A 25,379-nucleotide genomic window follows, 5' to 3' on the forward strand; every position below is an offset into this window, starting at 1 on the left:
TAACAAGTATTCTCCTCGAGGGATATAGAAAGAGTAATAGTCTTTGTCTTATTGATGTCCCCTTAATGACATCTAGATAATGACTGTTCTCCTCAAGCACTATTGAGAAAAATAAGAATAAATGAATCACATTATAGTCCTTGTCTTGTTGAAGTCTCCTCATACATTCATAAATTGCTAGCACCCCACTAACCCATCATGAAATGATGATACAATTGAAATTTGCATTGCGCAAAAGTTATGGATATGAATCAAGCATGATGTGAATCCAATATGGTGGTGGTGATGGTGATGGTAATGGTAGTGGTGGAAGTCGACAAGGTGGCAGAGATACAATGTTTGAATATAGAGAATCTTATGTAGGTGGAGGGAAGATTTGAGCAGTTTACTTGTGAAAGTAATTTTGATCATGTCACCCAAGATGAGGATCGTGGATCTAGAGCAGGTGGTCATAATGCACAACAGCATAATATGTGCAGGAGGAGGACAAGAGGAGTCATTGATGATCAAAATATTCAATTTGATATTACTTCAGTTGCCTTAAGTTTTGATTATATCAGTTTAGGCACAGAGCACAATGACATCAATCTAATTATCATATTTACGATTAAGGTCAGTTTTGAGAAGTGTATAATAAATCATCGAGTATTGTAGAAACTGTCGAAAGAGATATATGATTATCATGTTAATCATTACAATTCGTACTATATGGCTCGTATGTCTTGGGCAGAATATTATAGTTTTGTTGGCCAACATGCGTCTTATCAAGCACTAGAGCATATTTATGATATTAGATAAAGTTAATAATTATATATGTTTGTAGGTAATTCAATAACAAATAAATAATTTAGGAGCATAAATGATATTTTTTTTTCTAATATCTCATATATATTTGATGTCTCTTTTTTTAAATAAAAAATTATATATCTGAATCTCGGCAGTAACTTGGGATGGAAAGAGGAGAGAATACAAAGGAACAACATAAAGCCAAAAGCCAAAAAAACTAAGTACTTAGGGGTGAATGTAAAAAAGAAACACAGAGACTGAAAGAGGTTTTGAGAAGGTTTCCATTAGTAAAGATAACATCACAAAACTACCCAAAGCGCCGTTTTTTTTTTGGGAGGATTTCTTGGCCTCTCAGAACACAACACCAATCACTCCCTTCATTTTCAAATTTCTCAACAAGATTGCTGCTGCACCCTTCTCAGATCATATGTAATCACCTTTCTCCTTCAAATCTCTCTATCTTCTGATTATGTATATATGTTATGCTTTCTTTTGTTTCTGAAACAGAAGAGATATACTGAAAGATGAGAACTTGGATGGATTCAAGACTAAGCAGTCATGATTCCCATTTGGTTCTTCGTTTTCTTCTTTCTGATTTTTGTGTTTTTCGATCTAATTCGGTCTTCCAATTTCTATCAAATGCAGGGTACTCTGAGGAAAAATCCATCGATTTCCCAAGCTTATCTCCTCAGATCTTGAGGTGAGTTTTCAGTTTCTGAACTAAGAATTTTGTATCGGATTTGCAATTGGGTAATGATAAGATGTGGAATTTGTGTTGCAGGGATGGAGAAGGATGGGAAGAGCAGTAAAAGTAGAGAGTCGGAGTTTGTGCTGCAGTGGGGGAACAAGAAGAGGCTTAGATGTCAGAAGGTGAAGGTCAAGAAAGAACGAACCTTTGATGACAACAACATGCCCAAATCCAGGAAACTCAAAGACTCTCCCTCTCCACTACTTCAGCGCATCAACAAGTAAGAATCAAAAATCAATGCTTTAGTTCAAGCAAGAAAGGAAATGTTAATTCTTTAGTTCACACAACAAAAGAAATTCCTGACTTTCCCAGAGAAACTTTGCTAAAGATTTTTGTTCAAGAAGCTTTTATTTCACTAAGTGCTTGTTTATTATCTTGCAATGGAATCAAAATTTTCAACTTGGTTTAGAAAGGAAAAAAAAGGGTACTAGCAATTCCAATACTTTGACTGATGCCTAATAGCTGTGGAGGCGTTATTGATGCTACAGATTCATGTTTCCATGACCATTTGTTTATTATGACACAATTCTAGCAAAATACAGATTAGTTGGAAAGAGGATGGTGCTTTGCATTTTTCTAAGTGATATTATGTTTCGTATTATAGCAGGAGCTCAGCGCCACCAATGAATAGTAGGAAGTTATTTATCACATCTCCAGAGAAGGAAGATAGGTATTACACAACTAGGGGTTCCTTAGGCTTAGATGATAATGGTAAGATGTTAGGATTAGATCACCATGGTCATGCAGTGGAGGATAAAGGAAGCAATGTGTGGCCTAAATTGTTCCTATCATTGTCTAGCAAAGAAAAGGAAGAGGATTTCATGGCAATGAAAGGGTGTAAGTTACCGCAAAGGCCCAAGAAAAGAGGAAAGTTGCTTCAAAAGAGCTTACATGTAAGTTGTCTGCGACTCTGAGAGAGAGAGAGAGAGAGAGAGAGAGGGAGAGGGATAGAGAGATTGTGATGTGTTTGTGACTAATCCTTCCTTGCTTTGGTGTGCAGTTGGTAATGCCAGGTGTATGGTTATCAGATTTGTGCCGAGAGAGGTATGAAGTGAGGGAGAAGAAGACTTCCAAAAAGGTACCATCTCAAACTTGTTTGGTTCCTGTTCAAATTTATGAGAATGTGGTGTAATCGTGTTAACATATGATGATGCAGAGAGCCAGGGGATTGAAGGCTATGGGAAGTTTGGATAGTGATTCAGACTGAGAGCTTGACCATTTGAAAAAGCAAACACAGCTTTTTGGATTAGTTACGAGACTCCAGTAGACAACCAAGGGACATGATCAAAGCCGGCAAAAATACAATGAAACACATGGTGTGATCTGTATTCCTGTGGTTGTCTGTGTAGAAATTTCTCTCATTTAATATTTTGGAAACATACGTTGGAAAAATAAATTGTCATTTGCCTCGGTTCTGTGTTTGATCAAGGTTGTTGATTAGTATCCAAGATCACTGTGTTGCTCTACTAAGTGAGTATGCCTTAGGGCGAAACCGTTTGAGGTCATCCTTAGCATGAAGGATTTAACAGAAGCATATTATTGATAGCAATATAAGACTTCAGTTATCACATTGATAACCTTGTGAGTTTGGGTATCAAATTGGCTGGTGCACAAGAGTTGAGGGGTTGGCACAGTTTTCTCTCATAAATCTATCATCTGGTCGATGTATCATTCTTCAACAGAATTTCTATTTTGTCTGAGGCTCGAGACTCTTCATCTAAGGATGTATGGAGTGAATGGAGATCAATATCTAAAGCATGAGAATTACATGTGTTTTAGAATTATTTTTTCCTTCTAAACATGATCTAATGCCTGATAGTTCTAATACAATTATACAGAATAGACTTGAAATGACAACTTCAACATTTTGTTAAATGATATTTCTTGATTTCTAGAGTTCAAAAATTTCTGCAATGTCTCAACTGTTGGTGAAGATAAGAGATCAATGACCTACCAACTGGGTTATAGGGTGGTTGTACTGCTCAATTTATATTTAATCTTGACATCAATTATAGTTTGAGACTTTTTTTGGGTCAATTATAGTTTGAGAGTGAGTTATGAAAATAGTTTCAATAGAATAGATGAAGATTTTCTTGTTGAGACTTTAATAATGTAGGTTTGAAAAGAAATCACTGAATAGTTTAGTGTAGATTGAATTAGAACGTGTAGCCTCAACCCTAAAAACAATAGGCGGCTATGGGAAGTTTGGAACTTTGGATAGTGATAATTTCAATTTCGCTAATGTGTGTGTCCAGGTCTATTTCTATAAACACAAAGACAAACACAAACACATGCACCCCAATCAATTAGCATCAGATCGATATGGCTTATTGTTTTCTTCTTGTAATTGTATTTTGTTGCATACTGGTTACTACTGCCAATATCATCCATGCATGCAACCAAATTGAACACACTTCTCTCTCGACCTTCTTTCTTGCTCTTTCTTCTCCCTCTTCCTTAAATTGGACATCCAACGACTGTTGCCACTGGGAAGGCATCAATTGCGATGCCGCTGGTTTGGTCACTCATCTCTCTTTGCCCTCCAAAGGGCTCACACTCAAACAAGGTACTACTTTTCCTTCATGGAAGCTACCACTTGAAAATCTCTCACATCTCACCCACTTGAATCTCTCCTACAATTCCTTAGATCAAACTGTTGCCTCCTTCTTGTCCTTGAGTCATCTTGAGGTCCTAGATTTGAGGTCTAACCTTCTTTCTGGGGAGCTACCACTTTCTCTACCATCCAATATCCAATTGCTGGATTTGTCCAACAATCACATCAGTGGTCCAATTCCATCTCGATTTTTTCGACAAGCTAGAAAGTTAACTAGTTTCCAGGTTAGCAATAATATGTTCTCAGGATCAATCCCCTCCTCGATCTGTCTTCACTCTTCTCCATTGATCAGTTTATTGGATTTTTCCTTTAATGATTTCAGTGGCAGTTTGTCTAGTGGATTAGGAGAGTGTTCTCAACTCAAAGTTTTTCGTGCCGGGCACAATAACCTCTCAGGGTTACTTCCACAAGATATCTACAAAGTTGCCAGACTTGAAGATATTGCACTACCTTTCAATTCACTTGATGGGGTCATTGAGGATAGACTTTCGAATCTAACTAACCTTGTGATTCTTGACCTCCAAGTCAACCAATTGAGAGGTGTGCTTCCTCTCAATTTTGGTAGTCTCTCCAAGTTGAAACTCTTGCTCCTTCATTGGAACAATCTTGAAGGTTCTATACCCCCATCTTTGATGAATTGCACAAACCTTGTAGAGCTAAATCTATTAGGCAATAAGCTCCAGGGGGATATTTCCGGGCTTAATTTCTCAAAACTTACTCAACTTACTGTACTTGACCTCCTTTCCAATAAGTTGAATGGCAGTTTGCCAATGAGTCTATATTCTTGCAAGTCCCTTAAAGCAATTCGACTTGGTATAAACAATATAGAGGGAGAGATACAACCTGAGATTCTATCACTGAAATCCTTGTCCTTCCTGTCCATTTCTCACAGTAGGTTGAGCAATATCACAAAGGCAATGAACATACTGAGGCATTCCAAAAGTCTTGTATTTTTATCCTTTCTGTTTAGTTTTGAAGCAGGCGAGGAGAGTCCAGCTGATTTCGGAATAGTTGATTTTGATGGCGGGTTTCAAAATCTTGTATTTTTGAATCTGCGTGGTTGTAACCTCGCCGGTAAGATGCCTGCATGGTTATCCAAGCTCAAAAATCTAGCAGTGTTAAGTTTAGCTGATAATAAAATCACAGGACCAATTCCAAGTCAGTTGGGGACTCTCCCAAGGCTGTTTCATGTGGATTTTTGTTCAAACAGAATTGAAGGTGAATTTCCGAAGCAACTTCTGGGACTACCTATGTTGGTTTCTAAATCTAATCAAAGTGCACATCAGGATGATGTTTATCTTGAACTGCCTGTGTTCAACACGGGTAAGCAATACAGGTCCTTGTCTTACTTTCCACGGATGCTGAGATTGATGCACAACGACTTGCATGGAAGTATACCTATTGAAATTGGCCATTTGGATCGTCTCCAAGGCTTGTGGCTTAGCAACAACAGCTTGAGCGGCAGCATCCCCACCCAAATATCAAACATCAAAGACTTGAATAGTTTGCAACTCTCCGAGAATCATTTGTCCGGAGAAATCCCATCATCATTGAATAGCTTGAATTTCTTGTCGGCTCTTAATGTCTCCTACAACAATCTGGAAGGGCGAATACCAAAAGGAACTCAAATCCAAGGCCTTAATGCATCTGCATTTGAAGGGAACCCGAAACTTTGTGGCCTTCCACTTCCAAATGAGTGCCAAGCAAGTAACAAAATTGATGACCAAGACGTGGACAACAACGAGGAACATGGTATTCCGTGGTTTTATGTTCCTACTGGGCTCGGGTTTATTATAGGATTCTGGGGAGTCTGTTGCTCGTTGATTTTCTTCAAGGCATGGAGATATGCGTACTTCCGTTTCATAGAAAAGGTACAAGATATGTTGTACGTAATGATCGTTGTGCGTGTCAACAAGATGAAGAGGAGGGTTAGTGCTGGGTTGCTAGACGTTGATTTGTAACTTCCATAATGTATTGCACTTTTGCTTGTTTCCATTTGGGAAGAAAATTCTGCATGTCTTGTGGTTCCTATTATATAAAGAACCAAATGAAAAGATACAACTTGCATTGTATTTGACAATTTTGTACAAATTGGTGCTTCCAACTATGACACCCTCGATTTCAAAATTGCATCAGCCTGAACAACAAAGATTTCTAGCCAAATTCTGCTAACTTATAATACCCTTGAACTAAACATTCCTATTCCTTTCCTCCTATTTCACCCCTCATTTACAAGATCAAACCTATCCTGTATCCATTCCCTACAAAACAAATTAGTTGTATGTACAAATAAATCACAAAACCCACAGAATGCCCTCTTCACTCGTTGATACTGCAGAGACAAAGGATAGATATACTTAAATGCTGAGTTAAGGGAGCCTCTAGATTCCAGTATCACAAGTACCAGTTCACATCATCATGGCATTCAATCTTACTGGTTCCCCCTCACTGAGACCTCTTCACTTGTGGATGGACTGAGCATGTAGAGCTGAGTTCAGCCAGAGGGTATCACCTGTCACCCGGCCCATCTTCGCAATTGAAGTTGAGAAAGATTTGCTTACATAGTGTCTGCCTGGCCTGTACATGAACAAGGCCTGATTAGTTTTTAGATACAATCAATAATTTCTAACAACATTCGTTCTGGCAGCAAATTTATTTTAGAACCTAATACTGTAAGTACAAATTGAAATGAGAAGTGCATCATGCATGTTATTTTGGTAGTTCAAATACTTTAGTGAAGAATTTGAATGACACTTGGTAATAATTTTTTTTTAAAGTATGAAATGAAAGATTACCATGTCATCATGCTTTCTGATTTGTGGCCCATAACCTGCCAGCAGGCAAACATAGTCCACGTGCAGCCCAAGCATTCAAAATATCTGCAAATCCGCTCTCAGACCAAACAAGAAGAAAATAGCTGAAGAGCCACCAAGCATGCTACAAGGCTTCCAAGGTTATTGATGCTTTTGTGAAAACAGAAAGAACAAATGGGGCTTCTTCGCCAGGGTGTATAGTTGTGGGCACAATTGTGTAACCTTTTGGATCTGGATCCAAAACCATTTCACAAGATATTTCTCGTGAATTAACATAATCTGTCCCGCCCACTGATTCATGTAGGTATATATTGTAAGCAGCTCGGCGGCCTCGAGTTTTGAGTATCCTCATCCCAATATAGAACATCATTGAATCATGACTGGATTGATAGTTTCTGAAACCAGCAACTGTTCTTGAAAAGCTCACACCCTAGGCAGCGAACATGTGAAAAAGAAAGTCAATAAAAAAATCAAGCACTTCAAAGATAATTATGGATAAATCTGCAATAGGGGGTCCGATAGAGATACCTGTGTCAACGTAATGAATACATGAATTGGAAATGAGGCATCTGGCCCTGTGGCTCTCAATCGGAATTGTGGATTTTGATGCCATGTCTCATAGTCTTGGCAGCCACCAGCACTATAACTACGCCATTGGCCGTGAACAGAGTAGCGCATCTCAGGGGGATAGATACGGCAAACGTATATTGATCGAAAATGAATTTGGAAGTCTTGCCAGGACATCCAGAATATGCCATCTTTTGACTGTTGAAAGAAACACAAACAAAGTTACGAGAAGAAAAGAAAACTACGTGAGATCATTGAGAAAATATTGAATGGTAATAGAAAAGCAACCAATGGTAATGAGTCAGATAAAATCCATGATGTCAGAGGAAACGAATGACTTAGGTAAACCCTCTGGGGTTAACCCAGGTGATGATGTCGGATGGGGGAAAACAAGGAACAACTTATATGATGCGGATAAAAGGTACAATAAACAAACCTGTGGAATATGTTTCAGCTTGTGCTTCATCCTATCAGTCCATTCAGGCGATGAGTCAGACCAAGGGCCATTCCACTCAACTTCGTTGGCCCATGGATTCCGAATCTGAATAAGCTTGTGACCATCCACCTCTCTCACCTGAGTTGAGAAAAAAATTAGCTAGTGTTGTTGCATATAAAAAGAAAATGTTAGGTGGCATTCCAATTTCCAACTCACCTGCAATAAAGAGTAAGCATGACCTTGCACAATGCCACTGGAGGAAATATGTACATCTGAACCAGATGGACTACCAGCACCCAGAAGAAATCCCTCTTGTTTGAAGCGCAACAACTGAGACCATAATCGACCACTCGCAAGATCAATTTGGGCCTGAGCACTCCTCATGTCAATCTCTTCACCTGCACCTCCAGTGAGGTCAACAAGAGCATCTTGGACAAGTCCACCTTCTAAAGCTTCATAGGAGCCATGCAATTTTGCATATGCCTTCTCCAGCAAAGAGACCCACAACTCGTTACCTTTTCTACTAGTAGCAAATGCTGGTTTACCCGGTGATTCACACGGAATCCAATCATCAACAACGACAGGAACCCACTCACCCTAAGGAATAGTCAGGAGCAAGATTCGTTAGTAGTTCTACAGGAAACAGAACAATAAAGAAACAAGAACTTTAAACAGACAATATATTAGAACACAATTCCAGCCATACATCATTGAACACAACAAATAATTAAAAAGTTTTGTCACCGTCCTAGCTAACAGTAGCAAAACTATCATCACTGTCAGGTTAGATCCAAAAGACAATTCAGACAACAATCGTAACTGAGCTTCTATGGATAAAGATTTAAAATGTTAGTTCTAAAGTATGAAGGCACCTGTATACAGAATCGGACAGTGTAGATTCCCTCCTCATTATACTCTGGAGTAATGATAACTTCTGATATCCGAGAAACTTCCGTCAGGACAGCAACAGCACTCAAAAACCAACAATCACCCAGTCGGCCCTATTTAGATTACAAAGTCACTTGTGGAAACTGATGGCCAAAATAAGAAGAATATTTCAATTTCAATCCATTAAAGGGCCTAACCTGACAAACATCAGAAGGATTCACAGCACCAGAAAATAAGCATGGGCGAGCACCAAGCCGACTCTCTTTAACAATATCAGCAGGCCTCATCCATTCTGAAACGACCTAGATTTGCAAAACCAAAAATTGTGGACATTTAATATCACAGATTCATTAAACATAAGTGGCCGAACTAGACTAAAAGGCTTACCTGCAACTTGGAAGGAGGATTTTCCGAATCTAAAAATAGTGATTGATCATTTGGAGGAAACTCCTGATCAGTAAAGTTTGTTTCTCCTCTAGCACTGAGAGCTTCTTTGACAGCCAATTCAACAGAAAGCATTCGTTGATTTATTTCTTCTTGTGTTTCTATCCTAGGTTTCCTAAACCTCCTGGCAAAAGAATCCATATCAACCAGAACTCCATCACGTTCCGACCTTCTTCTCCTTCCACTTGAATACTGCCCATCCCAATCAACGTCATCCCTATCATATAGATCTACATCGGCAGGATCACTATCCCATTCATCGAGCTAGTGAAGAAACATAACAAAATCAAGAATCAGAATCAGATAAACTTAACCACTTATATCAGAAACCAAATATCCTACGTATTTGAGCATGATTATGTAGTAACTAGACAAAAACCACATACTCTAGATGGTGAATCTGCCCATTGCCAAGCATCTTCAGGAAAATCTATCATACTAGTATCTGCTGATCCAACAGCTGCATGGAGAGCAGCAATGTCATCCTCAGTTAAGCACCTCCCCCACAGAAACACGTCCATAATATGCATCTTAGACTCGGCCCCTTCACTATCTGACCTCCCAAATGCATCCATATCTGTAGGCGGTCTAACACCTACCCAAACTTCGGTTCCTTGCTCCCAAATAGTATTGCCCACATGCAATGGTAAACCAGTCTGGTAGCCATCAAAGCCACCATCGAGATAGCATGCTGCCTCACCTAAATCAGCATCAATTGTCATTGTTACCAAATGCCACCTGAAATGTAAGTAACGACAGTGAGACAACAGCTATCATCGAAAAAGTATACATGGCTGAAATAGGATGAGTAAGCACTGATTTCCTCTCCTCAACACACAACCAATATATATAGAGTTTCTCAGCTCTAGACGTCCGGACGGGTTTTCCGCCGTTTCTCCACGATCCGGATGCCGGTGACGCCGTTTCTTCTCGCCAGAGTGACACCACACCTTCCTAGATGCTGCGGTGATAAAGAAGAAGGCGAAAGAGATCGGGGTCCGAAGTCTGTGCAGCAACCTCACTCAGAACTTCACCACCGATCATGGTGGACCACCGATCCCGATCTCTTTCACCTTCTTCATCGCAGCAGCGTCTAGGAAGGTGTGGTGTCACTCCGGCTAGAAGAAACGGCGTCCGGATCGTGCAGAAACGGTGGAAATCCCGTCCGCAGCCGAGAAGCCCTGGAATCGTCGAATCCGCACCGTCCGGACGGTGCGGATTCGACGATTCCAGCCACCAGCAACGCGCAACGATGGCACCGACCAGCATACAGCAGTCCCCTCCTCCCGGCGCTCCTGTCTGTGCCGGCCGGAGCTGCAGCGCCGGCGTGCCCCAGCCAGAATCTCGAAATTTCAAATTTCTGGCCACCATGCGGAGATTTCGAGATTCCAGCCGGAGGAGTGCCGGGAGGAGGGGACTGCTGCTATGCTGGTCAGTGCCGTCATTGCGCGTTGCCGGTGGCCGGAATCGCCGAATCTGCACCATACGGACGGTGACGTCCGCAGCTGAGAAATTTGTATATATATATATATATATGGAAATTGCTAAGTGATTAATGCCAAGTAAAGGCCAATCTTTTATTTACAAAGGACAATGCCAATAATTTTGTTCGTAAAACAATGCTCAAACCTGCCATCTGCAATACTAGTTGCACTAATACTCCACTCCTTTGCAACAGTAGTTTGTCTGTCGCCTTTAGTGATCAATCTAAGCCCAACTTGTCCGGCTTCAATTCCCTGCTCAGAACCGGCAACCAATATTTCCCAACAAACTTTCTTTTGAAATTCAGTGCCGAATAGGCAAACTGGTCCAGACACAGGTTGAATCATCACGGCAATGGAAAAGCTAATCTTTTGACTTTGACAGATGCTGGAATCAATTTGGCCACAGTGCCTGCCACTTGTTGTTGGTTCATCGTCTAGAACGCAGACAGCACCCGAAATTCCTGTCTGCCAATAGCATTGACAACAACAATTTTCACAATTAGGTTGCTTCAGCTTACAGAAACGAAAAGAAAAATTCCAAGCTACTAAACTAACCCCAGATAATAAAAATTAGGGAGATGCATAATATATACATAATGTAGAGCAGAAAAGCCAGAATATATACCCCCTACGAGGCTATGACTGGGGTTTCTCATTGGATTTATTGGTCCATGAGATGATTGATTACAAGGTAAGACAACATAAAACCCCTTGGACTTGATCCATGCCGTCTATATATATCAACTACTCTCTCTCTCTATTTGTTCCCATCTGAGATAGTCTCTCGTGTGAATCAACCTGAAGTATATCAATCTATCTTAGAAGGCTCCAATCTCTAGTGTTATTTCAATATAAAGTTGTCACAGATTATTCTAGATGGGCACCCCGGGAATAATATTCCCAAATCCAGGCTACAACAAAAGCTACTATTACTGGGAAAACATTAAAATATGCAAGACAAACTACTTTTGAAGCCTCCAGGTCTCGTATTATTAACTTTGTGGATGCCCAAGACTAAAAAATATCAAACAAAGTCTAGACAACATAAAATTTCCCTCTAATTTTTCTTAATAAAAAAAGGTGTTGCTATCCCTTATAATGATTACTTGAAATTGATTGATGTTAATTAAGATAGAACACCTGAAGTGCCCGCCGTGTTAACTGAGCTGTGCGTATCCGACGCGCAATGTTTGAAACTCTCTCTCTAGCAAAAGAATCATCAAGAACTGAATCACCCCCTACTGCACGCACTGCAGCTGCCACAGCTGCAGCTTCCCTGCTTCCAGCATTAGGAATAGAGGAAATTAAAGACGCTTCTATCTCCTTCCATTTACGTTCTTCCTTCTCTAAGAGAGCCTTTCTTCTCTCTTTGCCTTTCCCCTCCTCTTCACGTCTTTGCATTAAAAGTTCCTCTTCCATCTCTTTTTCTCTTAGGTAACTACAGACATATATATATATATATATATAACAACAATTAGTAACATCGAGAATGGTCATACTAAGATAACAAAATGTTAGATAAGCTTACCTCTCCTGAATAATCTCAAACTGCCTACGGTCCTCTGGCATCCATTTTTTTATTTTCTTGGCACTTAGGTCTGCAAACCCTATGCTATCAAGAAACAGTCTCAAGCGTACCTCATCCTAGCACAACCCAAGAACAATATTATCAACATTTACAGTACAACCAACATATATACCATAGCTGTCATGAAACAATGGTCATAAATTACCTGTACTCGCTCTGCCTTAGCAGTCAAACCAAGCAAAAGAAGCAGATAACCACCAAATTTGTCCCACATATATACCCATTCAGTATCAATTGCCTCTTCCAAAGCCAATATTCGTGCATGAGCACACATCTCTCTCCTGTGATCAATACTACTAGTTGGCTCATGGCGGAAAGTCCTTCCATATCTCATCCTCCCGAAGAATGATCCTGCAACTAGCTCCTCATTTCTTAAGCGATCTCTCAATTTCATGACATCTGCTCTGGGAAGCACAAAATTTCCTGCCCTATCACGCATTATTGTGGGATCTCCAACTAAAAGAGCAGCTGAACTGGCAGACCTCTGTGGAGCCGAATAAGTTCCAGATAAAGCATTTCTAGTCTGCATGGTTCAGAAAATAACTCTCGTTATAAAACAAAATGAAAACTCAGCAATTAAAGACAAGATTATATTTGCGCAGGTAAGAGGTTTATTATGGTGTAACGGTTAAGTGCTAGTTACTCTATGGTGATAGTAAATTTTAGTACTCATTTAGTCATAGATTTATAAACATTATATTAAATCTTAACAGCCAAATGCCACGAGGAAGGACACACATTTCTGATAAGTATTGCAGTTAGTTGCAATACTGCTATAATATCCAACTGATAACTTTTAGCAATATTGTTTTTAATCTGGAAAATAAAACTATAATTTATTAAAATAAATGTACTACAAACAACGTGGACAAAAGTAAAAACAAAACTGAAGATGCAATAGCTTATCAGAACACAAGAACTTGTACATGTTTGTTTCTTTTATGTACATATGGGAAATTAACGATAATGCTTGAAGAACAGCTCATAATAATAATACTACTCATACCTTGGTGGCAGATCTAGCAATAGCTTGAACAACAGTTTCTTTACTAAGAAAGTGAACGGCATCTTCCATCATCTAGACATGAAAAGGAACATTTAGTTAGACAAAAGAACCACAACAATATGAGATTCAGATTTTTCATTATATAGAAACAAGAAATATATTGTAAAGATCTTGACTTCTTGAGGCATCAAAGACACAATGTTTTTTTCAATATTACAATGTGGATTCAAGAGCCAAGGGAAAATTTTCATAGAAACTGCACAAACCTTGAGGGTCAAGCAAGGACGAGAGAAGGCAAACCCAAAAGATACAACAAGAGTAATTGCTGATACTGCGGCACCAGCAAATGGCGGATAAATCTTCAAACTCGCAACAACACCCCAGCCCTCAGTTGCCAATGCTATCCCATAAAGCACAAGAAATGCAGCACTAATATGGAACATAAATAATAAGTATCAGACAGAAACATATGATCAAGCTAAACTGCATGATGCTGACAAGAAGTGAAAATTACACAGGATATCGGACAGACCTGACATTCTTTGCACAATCTGCATGAGCATCATAAACATAAACAGGGAGAACTCTTGGAGAATAAACAACAATAGGAGGTGAAAGAAGAACCTGCACCAAAAGTCATGTAACACAAATCAAAGGAAGTTAGATAATAGAGACAAGATGAAAATAAATACTGGTATGAGCATCTAAAATAATACAGATATATTCAATTGAACTCACAGTCAATGCTCTCCCAGCAAGAAGAAACAAAAACAAAAAGTAGCCAACAGAAGCACCAACGAATGGTTTATCTGAATGAAGTGAGAAAAGATGATAGGATTAGTACTTAAGTGTTAAGACAGTGATGCAATAATAACGTCACATACACAATTGTTTTTACCTTCAAACCATCCAACAAGAAGTGCAGCCAGTGCCAAAAGAAATGCGAGGAAACAAACAAAAAATGTCTGGGCCCTTGTCAAATAAAAGTTGTTTGAGGCCCAGTGATGTATAGCACCAATAGCCAGTACAATCATGAGAAGAACCAAAAGAAATGATACCCCAATCTGCTGACAAGTAACAACCAAGCCTGTTAGAGAGCCAACTACTTCAAAGCATATAGAATTTGGGAAAATAATTGTGTCCGATCTTACCGTCCATGGTGAAACTACAACTATCAATGCTGATATAGCTCCAAGCAGAAGAAGAAGACCGATGGTTACAAAGATATATACACCCCGAGAAAGCTTCCAATTATCATCCTTCCTGGAAAATAAATTTTATAACATTTCACCACAATGTCTAAACACAATAAGCCAAGGATTTCAACCACAAAACAGTTACAAGAACAAGGAGTTCACTTACCATTTATACAACCCTGAGCACAGAGACAGAAATGCTGGAATGCAAATTAAGGGAAGTAAAGCAGCAAGGAAATCACCCTTTGTTGGAACTTCGTCATCTCTAGATTTCACAATCTCAATGTAGGATGCACCAGAAAATGACACAAGGACAACTACAAAAAGAGGGGAGTTCCATAAAAACATAAAAAAGACTTCAAGTACTGATAATGTTCGATAGAAAGGAAAAAAAAGGTCTTAAAGCAAGAAAATTCAGAAAAACTTACCCGTAAATATCCCGACACAAACAGCAGAAAACAGAGAGAACCTGTAGGTTGCAAACCATGAAACAATCGGCAGTACACCAGTAACCACTAAAGCAATGGCAGAGGCCATAGCCCAGCCAATATACACAGATGATGCATAAGGAGAGGTAAAGCTTTTCTGTTCACCCGTCCACCCTTTGTATCCCAAGTCATCCAAGGGCTTTGCAGACACTATTGCGCCGAGAGCAAACACAGATCCAGTAAATAAAACTGTGCAGAAGACAAGAACAACACCCTGACAAAGTACACAATGAATTAGAATTGCGCGGAATTTCAAGTAAACTATAAATTAAGAGTGAAAGTTAGAAGAAAAGCTGCTATTCAAGCAAATGAAGTGAGACACCTACAGAAAATGAATCTGAACCTTGAAGTACACAAAAATTTTGAACCTTAATCTACATCAATGTCATATTAGCTATTACCAAGTAAAAATGAAGCCTATGAACACATATTCAGCATATAAGATATACATCATGGTCCTACATATATACCATGATATGACATATATAGAGATAAATTGTTCTCTCCATACTACCACCCTTCATACACCATAATAGTTCCGGAAATGACAATTTTAGCTTTTGGATAGTGTTTATTTATGATTTATATATTTTAAATGAACAACGGATTAAGCAGTGGGATATAAGAGCAACGAAATCTACGTCAGACCATGTCATGCACCCATTAAGAGCAAACCATATAAATTTTCAGTGCTCAAGAGTAGAATAAAACTTGGTGTAAAATGCATAAAGTAAACACCTCTTTTGTTCCATGAATTTGATGGTTCCCTGCAGGACCTGCTGAATGTGATTGAGGAACCCAAAACTGGTAGCCATTACGGTTCCATGTAGGAATGGCAACAGAGAGGCATGCCACCATGAGGGGAACAGTCAAGGACAATCCCAGAAGAACTGATGATTTGCTGCAAAAGAAATAACATTTATTTAATGATACAGGAAACAAACCAACCAGTTAGGGGCAGTTGCTATTATTTGGCATTAGACCAATTGGTAGCTTGCTTCATACATTTTTGCAAATAGTGCATGAAACGAATGGGCATATTGACAGGATGTCCACATCAGAAAAAAAACAAATAAAAATAAAAGAAGAAAAAAGAAGGCAGGAAAGAGTTTAAAAACATAAACTATATTTGCCTCCCAAATAAAAAGTTTGAAAAGAAAAAACAAGAACACTGAAACAGTTTCCCACAAACTAACACTCCCAAAGCACATGAACTGTTTTACGACTTCAAAAATCCTCCGGTTTCTGTCTATCTAGAGGCTTGATATTGAATTTCTAGGCTTCATCTTAAATAGACACTGGTTTGGCAATAAAGAAAGATAATACTTGAGCGATTAAGTGAAAAGAACATACCTTAAGAAGGAAAGCAATAATCCAACACAGGTGCTCAGCAGCCAAGCAACAAAACCATACTGAAGAAACACAGCATTATAAAAGTCAACATAAGCAATAAAATGGAATTTTCAGAGGCAAACAAAATTGCCACAGTACAATCAATATGAGCAGAATGATATATCAAAACCATCATCCAAACAAAGATAAATATTAAAGTTAGTTGGGGAGGATGAGAAGAAAGGATATCACCAGATTCCAACCCAATAAAATATTACAGCAAAGTACCTTGCGTGGTTTAGAGGTCATGGTCATTTCCTCTGCTTGAAGTGATCGAAGAAAAGCCATGATTGAACAGACAACAGGAGATAACAGGAGCACCGCAAACCCAAATTCAAACTGTAAGGGCAAATTTTCATAAGTTTCGTAGTAGTAAGTAACAACAGGTGTTTATATAATAAACTTATGAACTACCACAATCATAATGTAGAGTATAACAAGCCCTTAGTCACCTGTTGATGGGTTGCATTTATGATTTTGATTATCTTTGGACGGACAATTGCAACAGCAATTGTTTCGAGGATGAAAACAAAACTAAAGAGAACCCATGCTCTCTCTGGGGTACCTACAACATGGTGCAAAACAAGCCTAGATAATTGGAGCCATTTTTCAAGCCCATGAAGCCTCAGTTCTTCTGATAAAGAGATTTGATTGGGTAAACCATTTTCCACACTGTTTGAGTCAGCTAGGGTAATATCTGTATTGTCACGATGATCTCTATCAGCATCCAAACTACTTCTTTGAAGTAAAGCCAGAATGGTTGGATCCAAGCTCTTCTCCTTCAACATCATAGCAAAGTTAGGATCTAATCCTTTATCCTGCAAAAGATTAACTAGTTCAAGGTCACCTGGCCTTCCCCTCTTCTTTAGCATAGATGTTATCCTGGGGTCATTAAACCTTTCTTGCAACGCAAAAGTTAAATTCAAATCTAAAGTTTGCTGATTTGCAGAATTTGATGCACTGGATTCACAACCTTGGCTTTCAAGACCACTGCTAGAACAAACCACAAGGGTGCTATTCTGATCGCAATTCTTGTCAGTATAGGACGTTCCAACTTCAGGTTCTTGGATGACTGAACGACAGGAACTGCTACACAATGCTATACTTGGCCTCCCACTATCTATGCTTTTATCACTATTTAACCCCTCATGAGAACTCGCAGTTCGTAATAGAACATTACTCCAGTTGTTAGCATCAACTGTACTCTGTGTTGTGCTCCTGTTACTTGCTTCAACAACATTACCGAGGCACCCTGCTTCAACACTACTACTGCATTTCATGCTTGAGCCACAACCTTCAGACGAGCTTGATGAACTGTTCTGTTCTTTTTTGCGAAAACCCTCTCTCAGGCGGATCACAGTACTCTGTAAGGCATCTCTCCTTGCAGCCAATGGGTTTGTCACAGATAGATGGCGAGAAACAGAAGCACCTAATAAAACAGATGCTACAACTGCATAACTAATGCAGTGCCCCAAGTACCTGAGAAAAAGAAATGGCAATATTGATGATGACCATGAGAAACCAAAGCAGTGCCATTACAATTAAAGTAAAGATGCACAAACCAGTAGTGAACGCCGAAGCAAATGAGAAATATTCGAGATGTTCCGGCAACAAATAACGCTGCAACACGACTGTTAAGGAGCTCGAACCCATATAAACATGCACCCATGTTCCAATCTACAGGCAGTATTGATGAAAGAAAATCAATACATAGATCCCATGTGATTCATACAAACAGATAAATCTGGTGATTGATTTACCAAGAATTATAACAGCAGCTGATGTAATGGCTCCAAGCCAACGTGCGTCCTTTGCAGTAAGACCATATAGGATTGAGTACACAAGAAGAACTACAAGTGACCCGAGGTAAAGAAGCCCAAGATGTGAAGCCCTACAATCAAGTTATGAAATGAGAACACGAGTCAAGTAATTGAAAAAAAAAGTGTAGGAACTGGAAGAAAAAAAAGGTGCACCAAAGGCACAAGTCTATTGAAAAGCCAACATCAGTGAGACTTGATCTAACTATGCCGTCTCCCACTAAAGGAGGGCAAAAACCTACAGCAAGTTCAGAAAGTTTAATAAGATTAGTAGGTTTCGACCATTTATTAACTGCCAAAGTGATATACTGACCATCCCCCTTTTATTCGAAATAGTTTAATAAGTATTTGTAAGGATTAAATAGACCAGCTATTGACTGGAAAGACCTCTGTTCACCGTCCTCTCTATCAGAAATTATATTAATGTGAAACAAAAACTTGATCATATCGGCAAAACGCTGTGAAAGAGGCACATTATTTTCTTTACAAGCATTTGTTAAACAGAGGACCAGGTAAAAGAAGAACTGAGAAGAAATTCAAAGTCGGACTAGCACTCCTAACTTAGAGCAACTAAAAGTTCCAGTTATAACTGATAAACTAAAACATGAACATAAGGGGCTTGCCTGTTAGATTGCCGAGGATATAACTCATTCGGGTCTGGTGGTTCTGGTAAACAGGCCACAGGACCCACTTCAATACAATCAGAATAAGCAAATTTATATGCCTTCCTCACATATTCATCGACATCTAATCCATTGCCTGCACATATGAATAGAGATTACAGGAGGAAACAGTTTGATAGCAGAAATTACAGATTATCATTTTAGTTGGATATACATCTTTCAATTGAGAAGCAGAATGCATTAGTATATCATACAAAAGGGGAAAGAATTTGCAAGGTACCATTGAACACCATTCTACATATAAAGAGCATGTTGATTGCCAAGGCAATTGCTGATACGCCAAAAAAGAAACCAGAAGGCGAATACCGCTGAGATGCTTTTGAACCAGCTGTAACGTATACAGCACAGAGCTCATATGCACAGAGAAGGGCAACAGCAAGAAGAAGAAGAATAGCAACAGCTCCTGTTTAATATAAGATACCAAACAAGTTTAATTCTTGCATAAATCTGTAAAAAGACAGTATAAGAACATAAATATGAAAAGCTAACACTTGAATATTTCAAACCACTATAGACACCCGACAAGTAACAAAGTCCATTCACTTATAATGTATGTGGGACAGATATGCGCTATAACTAAGTCTTAAACCATATGAAGACTAAGGTACCATTTGCAATATCAATTATGTGTTCATAAAGGCAAACCTTGCCGGCTTCATTCTTATTATCTCAAGAAATTCAGATCTTACTACCTCTTTGCATTTACTAAACTATCATATCAAGAAAAATAAAGGTGATACAAAAATTAGGAAAAGGTCCATGAAATACATACTTGAACTCTGCCATTGTGTTCGCCACCAAAGCATGATTGAATAGAAAGCCAGTAGAAGAGCAGTACCAGCCATAATTACAGCCAGACCAATTATATGTCGATCCAATATTACAACCAACCAGCTTCCCCATATAATTAGTACAAGAACTGGAGAAATGACAAGAATCCATGCTGAGATTGAGAGAAAACCACATACTATATCCAGCTGAGGACCATGTAAGATATCTGGCCATTTCCTGGCGAATATCCAACTGAAAAGACAAATGGAGATCACAATTATAATGAGTTAAAGCTGCAGTGATTGAACAAAAAGATTGATTGTACGAATGTGTTTGATTCTTTAAGCATCCAATCATCAAATGACAACAAATACCATTAACGATCATGATAGGGTAGAATGTCGTCACTAGTTTAAAGGAACAAGTAGAAGTTTCCTAGTCATGACATATAATAAAGAGTTCCACCAGGAATGACCTATTATTTATTCTTCACTCGGTCAGGAAAATATCGCACTTTCAAACTGATACAATGACTCTTGTATGCACTCCAGTATATATCATTTGTTAAGCAATCCTGTCGAAAATATGTTAACAGACAGGATAAGTCCAAGTTTCTGACTTCCACAGAACTGTTCCATTTAAACAGTATAGAGCATCCAAACCGTTTGTCCTTTAGATTAGCAAGCCCTCCAATTGGAATTGATCCTTCTTTCACAACTTTGGATGCCAGATGTACATAAACACCAGAAATGCTAATTAGGCACATCTGTGGCCGCACACATCCAATAAATTTAGGGTCTAGGATCAAAATATCAGCTGAAACTCCAACATATTAGTCAATATCTTCTTTCTCAGAAGTGTCAATCTTCAGTCTTTCCCGACAAATGCGCTCATCAATTTCAACAATCAGACATATACGTCCTTCAAATTGAGGAAATATCCTCTAAATTTAGAAAGATATCAAGCATGCAAAGAAAACTATTTTGACAAATCTTTTGGACCCATTAGAATATAATTTAATAGTGTTACCAAAAATGTTCCCTATGAAGTTATCAAAACTCTAAACTTTGTATCCTATCGCTAATGATTAATGAATAAGTATATTGTTGCAAGTGTTGTACACTAACCCAAAATTCTATGAAGGATCAACCAGTATCATTAATTGTAATCTTTGGTTTCCAAACAAAGCCAGATGTAAGAGAAAAAAAAAAGAATATCTAGTTCCCAATTTTGACAATCATAATAAAGAGTTATCAACTAGAAAACAGATGACAACAAATGAAAAATCTTGTGCACTACCAATCTTTCACTAACAAAATCATGTTATCATGACAGCCCAAGGTATACAGCTCGGTACTCTCCAAAAACCGCATGAGCCATGTATTATTAACAGCCTAAGACAATTTCCTCGGGTTTTAAGGAAATCCTGCGGACAAGGATTCTCAAGTTCACACCTACTTCTTCCTTTCTCAATTTTCCGAAACTAAATACAATTTCCAATATTAAAATCTTAATGCATCTCTAATCCTCTAGCTTCTATTGGCTTTGAACAGTACAATGACGAAATTTTAACCAAATTAAAGTTCAGGTCCATACATTATAAGTACAATAGTGATCAAGGTAACACATTTTATCTTATTAGTCTAAGCAATTATTGGAAGAATCTTTTTCCACCACCTGACCTTACTTGGTTTAAAAAAAACAAGATGTCTACTGCTGTTAGACCTCTCAAAATCAATCGGCTGAGTTTGACAACACAAAAGTTGTTTACTCTCCTGTTAGAATTCTCACTCCTAAACACCCAAATCTGTCACAGCCTAGACTCTTCTCGGAACCCCCAAGTTCGACAACTTGAACTCCCACTCAACCCGAAATTTCCAAACTTGCTTACTGATAACTGAAGGTATCCTCCTCAGCCTCTCTATCTATATAACCATGAAACCCAATGGGCAAACCATATGCTACATTTTCCACTGGTATCATGAAACACTAACTAAAATGCATGAATGAACAAGTACATTGATCCAACCATCAACTAGATTCCAGTAGCATAAGTTAAGGTAATGCAGTTAATCTAGTTGTTAAGTGTTGGAATTTAAGTTGATGGAATTAAATTTACCTGTAGATCCTCCAAGGCCTCCAATTGACAAGCCAGAGTATAGAAAATGAAGCAGAACCCAGAACGGAGAAAAGGGTTCCTGAAATCACGCACGCGAGCAGCACGTGACGCTCATCTCCTTCCATGGCTTCCTTGTCTTGTCACTTATACAACACATGCATTTCTCCCCCAACTTCCGATTTCGGCGGAAAGATTCCAACTTTGTGAGTGAGTTGCCCTCAATCCAGTGGCCTCAATTGCCCAGAATGGCACTCAATTCAGGGCAAATGGGTAATTTCGGAAATTTATTCTGAGGTCTGGGACTAGGGTTTGGAGCTGGGCACGAGGTGTGAAGTGAAGCAGGAGCTGAAGAAGAAGAGTGAAAGCCCAGGTTTTGGGTCAATAAGCACACACAGGAGGAAGAAGATGATGGGATGAAATTAGGGCTTGTTTGGTTAAAAAGATATGAGCTTTAATGTGATGCTTGCTTGGGTTTCCAGAAGGGAGAAAGAGTAAAGATTAAAACCCTACTGAGATGTATGTTTTGTGTCAACTGTCAAGTGAAAAAAGGGAAGGGCTTTTTCAGAGAGAGAGACAGACAGATAACAAAACCAAACTTAATTTTCAATTTAAATTTTAAAAAAGGAAAAATCAAAAAGCAAAGGAGAGTGGCCATTAAAATAACAGCTATCTCTGTGCCCTTGAGGGAACAATGCCCCACTTTGGGACTGTGCTCTTGTGAGCCACGCGCTGATTGAGTGGAAGGAGAGGTCTTGTTGGGGATAGTTGGCTAGTGGCTATTGGGAGGTGGTGTGAGAGTGAGAGTAGGAGTGGGGGAAAGTGGGGTGAACTAGATTTTTCTCACCATTTTCAGACAAGAGAACAAAGCATGAAAATTCAATAAGACTTACCACACAAAAAAGAGGCCACAGTTATGAGTTTAATATGTTGAGGAGTCAAGATTGTTTTGCCATGGGACTGATTTCTTGAAATAGTAGGTGTAGAATAATGTGGTTCCTACTACAGTGTTTGTTTAATTAAGTAAATAATTAGCAGCAGGTGGGTTTAATTTCTCTAGTATTATAATTCTTGTGATTGACTTGTGGTCTTTGACACTAACAGAAGGAGGAGAATGATTTGCTTTTGAATTAATTGAGTCGTGTTTGCTGCTACGTCAATTGTCAAATCAAATGCAAGGCAAACCAGAGCTAATATAGCCAACTGTCAGCTGCACAATTTCCCAATCTGGTTTTAGCTGTGAGAGTCAGACCATTTGAACACAGGATCTGGGCTACCTCAACTTGTGAGCTTCAAGCAAAAGCTTGATTACAATGAATGAAATGTAGAAGAGCTTCAAGCTATCAGTCTTCTGTAGTTAATTTCATAACATAGGCCTTATGTCTATTGATTTGTCGGAGGTTGTAAGCCATGGTGTTAGATTATAATACATACACTTTGGCAAAGATGAACAATGCAGAGATAGTAATTTAGTGGAGCGCATATAGTTAATCACTTATCGATTTTGTTTTAATTATCCTGATATATCATCGATATATCGGTAAAAATTAAGAAAACAATCTGATATCCTCTATATCCTTTCAATTTATCACTGAACGCTAATTTGTTGGTCAAAATTCGATATATCAAGTCAATCCGATTTTGACTCGATATATCAAACTTTTAAAATAAAATAAAATGTTATCGTTTTATTTTTGCAAGGAAAGAAAAAATGTCTAAACTTAAATTTAATATGAGTTGTGCCTCAAATCAGTGAAAAAAAATCATTTTCTTAAAACACAAAAACTTCATATTCACATTTAAACGCCAAAGTTTTAATTAGGAAAGACAAAAACATCATCATGTGAAACCTCAAACTTTATATGTGAAGTCAAATCACTGCTTATCTGTCTCAATCCTTATTTAGACACTTATTTTAATTATTTAAAACTATTTGTGTATTTTTCTTTGATACTTATTTGTAGTATAATTAATAAATATGTTAAATTTAACTGAACAATTAGCATATCCGATAAATCTGATGTATTCTAATAAATCTTAATATATATTTTTTCGAAACCGATACGATGTCGATAAGTGATATTTAGATTATTGCTTATCGGTGCAAGTGAAGTGTGCAACAAAAGGAGTGGCATATATGCACATGAGAACTGGGTTGAAAATGGATTCCAAAATCCCATCACATGTTGAGCAATACGGGCTTCGTTTAGGGGTTTAAATTTGTCCTGAACTTGCACAAAGACATACCTCAATAGCAAGTTGGTGTCCCATGAAGACAGTCGTATGATGACCTATTTGAAATTAAATTTAATAGCATCCTAAAAATGCTAATTAGGAGAATAACCTGTATTTGGATGCTAAAAACTCACAATGACTCGTATTTTGATTAATTATACTTAATTTCGTGTTCTTTCATTAGGGGTCAAAGTCTCTTCTCCCTATCGATGGAATCCAATATTCCAACCATTTGTTTGACCTCATTCAATGTTGAACGAGTTGATCACAACACCGGCAATTATTATCAGCTACTAAAATAAGGATCAAGCTTATGACAACATTCACCAATGTATTGTATCCAAAAAAAAAAAATTCACCAATGTACAGTGTGTTGGAAAGTCAATCATTACTGGATGACAAGCATTAGCTAAACACATTTTAGAAATGTGATCGTTCATCAGACGACGATGGATTCCGGGGATCATAAATTGTATTCGAACTTGGGAGTTGAGACATCTGTAAGCATTTTGTTGATAAAAGCATCTTACTACTAAACTAAATGCCACTTAGCTAAACTCCATAGATGGTGATCATGTCTGCACAATTGATCCACAACATGATTGATCCCCTGGTTCACGGGCAAAACTATTTGGAGAGAACATGAACCTTGATCATCATTAGTAAGATATCAACCAAAAAGGCCATCATTAAAAAGAGGTTTCAAGCTCATCAGCTCACACGACATTTGAGTCCTGGTCCTTCCTCCTTACTGTTGCGTCAAACCAGGTGGCAAATCTATATTTTCCAACAACGGTAGTAGGTAGCCGAAAAAGACTCCCATATGGTTCTTAAACTTCTTAAATTATAGTTCTATATGGAAATGCAACCTAGCTGTTTTCGCGTTTAAACAAGACACGCAGCCGCCCTTAGGGGCCATTAATGGAATCTGAACTTGGGAGAAGAAGAAGATGATGTATCACAGAGAACCTCGAATGGAATTCCAAGAGGAACCGCACTCGTAATTGTAAAATGCAAAGTGGCTCTTGTTGAGGAGGATCGTGTTGCAATCTGCCAAGTGTCCTCTCTGGGGTTTCATATTCTAACAAAAGGTGTCTGTCTGATCGAGCAGTATGGGATGCATCCACGACCGAATTGAATATTGCAGTGTCCTCCACCCACATGCAGAATCTCATCCCAGCGTAACTTTTCCCCCAACAGCATATTCTTGACTCCACCACACCACCCAATTCAGGTTTGAAATTTGCAGGAACATTTCATATAAAACTGAAGAAACCAAAAGAGAGCCGTTTTTAAGCAAACCAGAA

General features: G+C 38.5%; 3 protein-coding genes across 4 annotated transcripts; 2 read left to right on the forward strand and 1 right to left on the reverse strand.

Moving 5' to 3' along the window:
* Positions 1 to 1,046: 1,046 nt before the first annotated feature.
* On the forward strand, positions 1,047 to 2,956 carry LOC126787915 (uncharacterized). 2 transcript variants are annotated; one of them, XM_050513835.1, is made up of 6 exons: positions 1,047 to 1,215; positions 1,432 to 1,486; positions 1,568 to 1,754; positions 2,139 to 2,427; positions 2,535 to 2,612; positions 2,691 to 2,956. In XM_050513835.1, the coding sequence occupies exons 3-6, from the start codon at positions 1,570 to 1,572 to the stop codon at positions 2,739 to 2,741; spliced, it is 603 nt and encodes a 200-aa protein (XP_050369792.1). In that variant the 5' UTR covers positions 1,047 to 1,215; positions 1,432 to 1,486; positions 1,568 to 1,569; the 3' UTR covers positions 2,742 to 2,956. The 2 variants fall into 2 exon arrangements, with proteins under 2 accessions (XP_050369792.1, XP_050369793.1); XM_050513836.1 differs by having other exon boundaries at positions 2,142 to 2,427.
* Positions 2,957 to 3,856: 900 nt separating this feature from the next.
* LOC126787587 (receptor-like protein 2) lies at positions 3,857 to 6,109 on the forward strand. Its single transcript, XM_050513439.1, has one exon. The coding sequence runs from the start codon at positions 3,857 to 3,859 to the stop codon at positions 6,107 to 6,109; it is 2,253 nt and encodes a 750-aa protein (XP_050369396.1).
* A 56-nt stretch (positions 6,110 to 6,165) lies between these two features.
* Positions 6,166 to 22,385, reverse strand: LOC126787906 (calpain-type cysteine protease DEK1). Its single transcript, XM_050513823.1, has 31 exons — positions 21,841 to 22,385; positions 19,723 to 19,973; positions 19,171 to 19,353; positions 18,891 to 19,026; positions 18,211 to 18,341; positions 18,013 to 18,127; positions 16,903 to 17,929; positions 16,679 to 16,789; positions 16,412 to 16,470; positions 15,797 to 15,959; positions 14,999 to 15,272; positions 14,737 to 14,887; positions 14,526 to 14,637; positions 14,273 to 14,438; positions 14,113 to 14,183; positions 13,907 to 13,998; positions 13,641 to 13,803; positions 13,375 to 13,446; positions 12,514 to 12,891; positions 12,309 to 12,424; positions 11,921 to 12,218; positions 10,926 to 11,245; positions 9,683 to 10,034; positions 9,240 to 9,560; positions 9,050 to 9,154; positions 8,837 to 8,965; positions 8,181 to 8,561; positions 7,965 to 8,102; positions 7,490 to 7,726; positions 6,944 to 7,391; positions 6,166 to 6,725 (listed from the first exon to the last, which is right to left on the reverse strand). The coding sequence occupies exons 1-30, from the start codon at positions 21,963 to 21,965 to the stop codon at positions 7,086 to 7,088; spliced, it is 6,483 nt and encodes a 2,160-aa protein (XP_050369780.1). The 5' UTR covers positions 21,966 to 22,385; the 3' UTR covers positions 6,166 to 6,725; positions 6,944 to 7,085.
* Positions 22,386 to 25,379: the final 2,994 nt, after the last annotated feature.

The sequence above is a fragment of the Argentina anserina genome, chromosome 3 (genome assembly GCF_933775445.1).
Source record: "Argentina anserina chromosome 3, drPotAnse1.1, whole genome shotgun sequence".
NCBI classification, from domain to species: domain Eukaryota; kingdom Viridiplantae; phylum Streptophyta; class Magnoliopsida; order Rosales; family Rosaceae; genus Argentina; species Argentina anserina.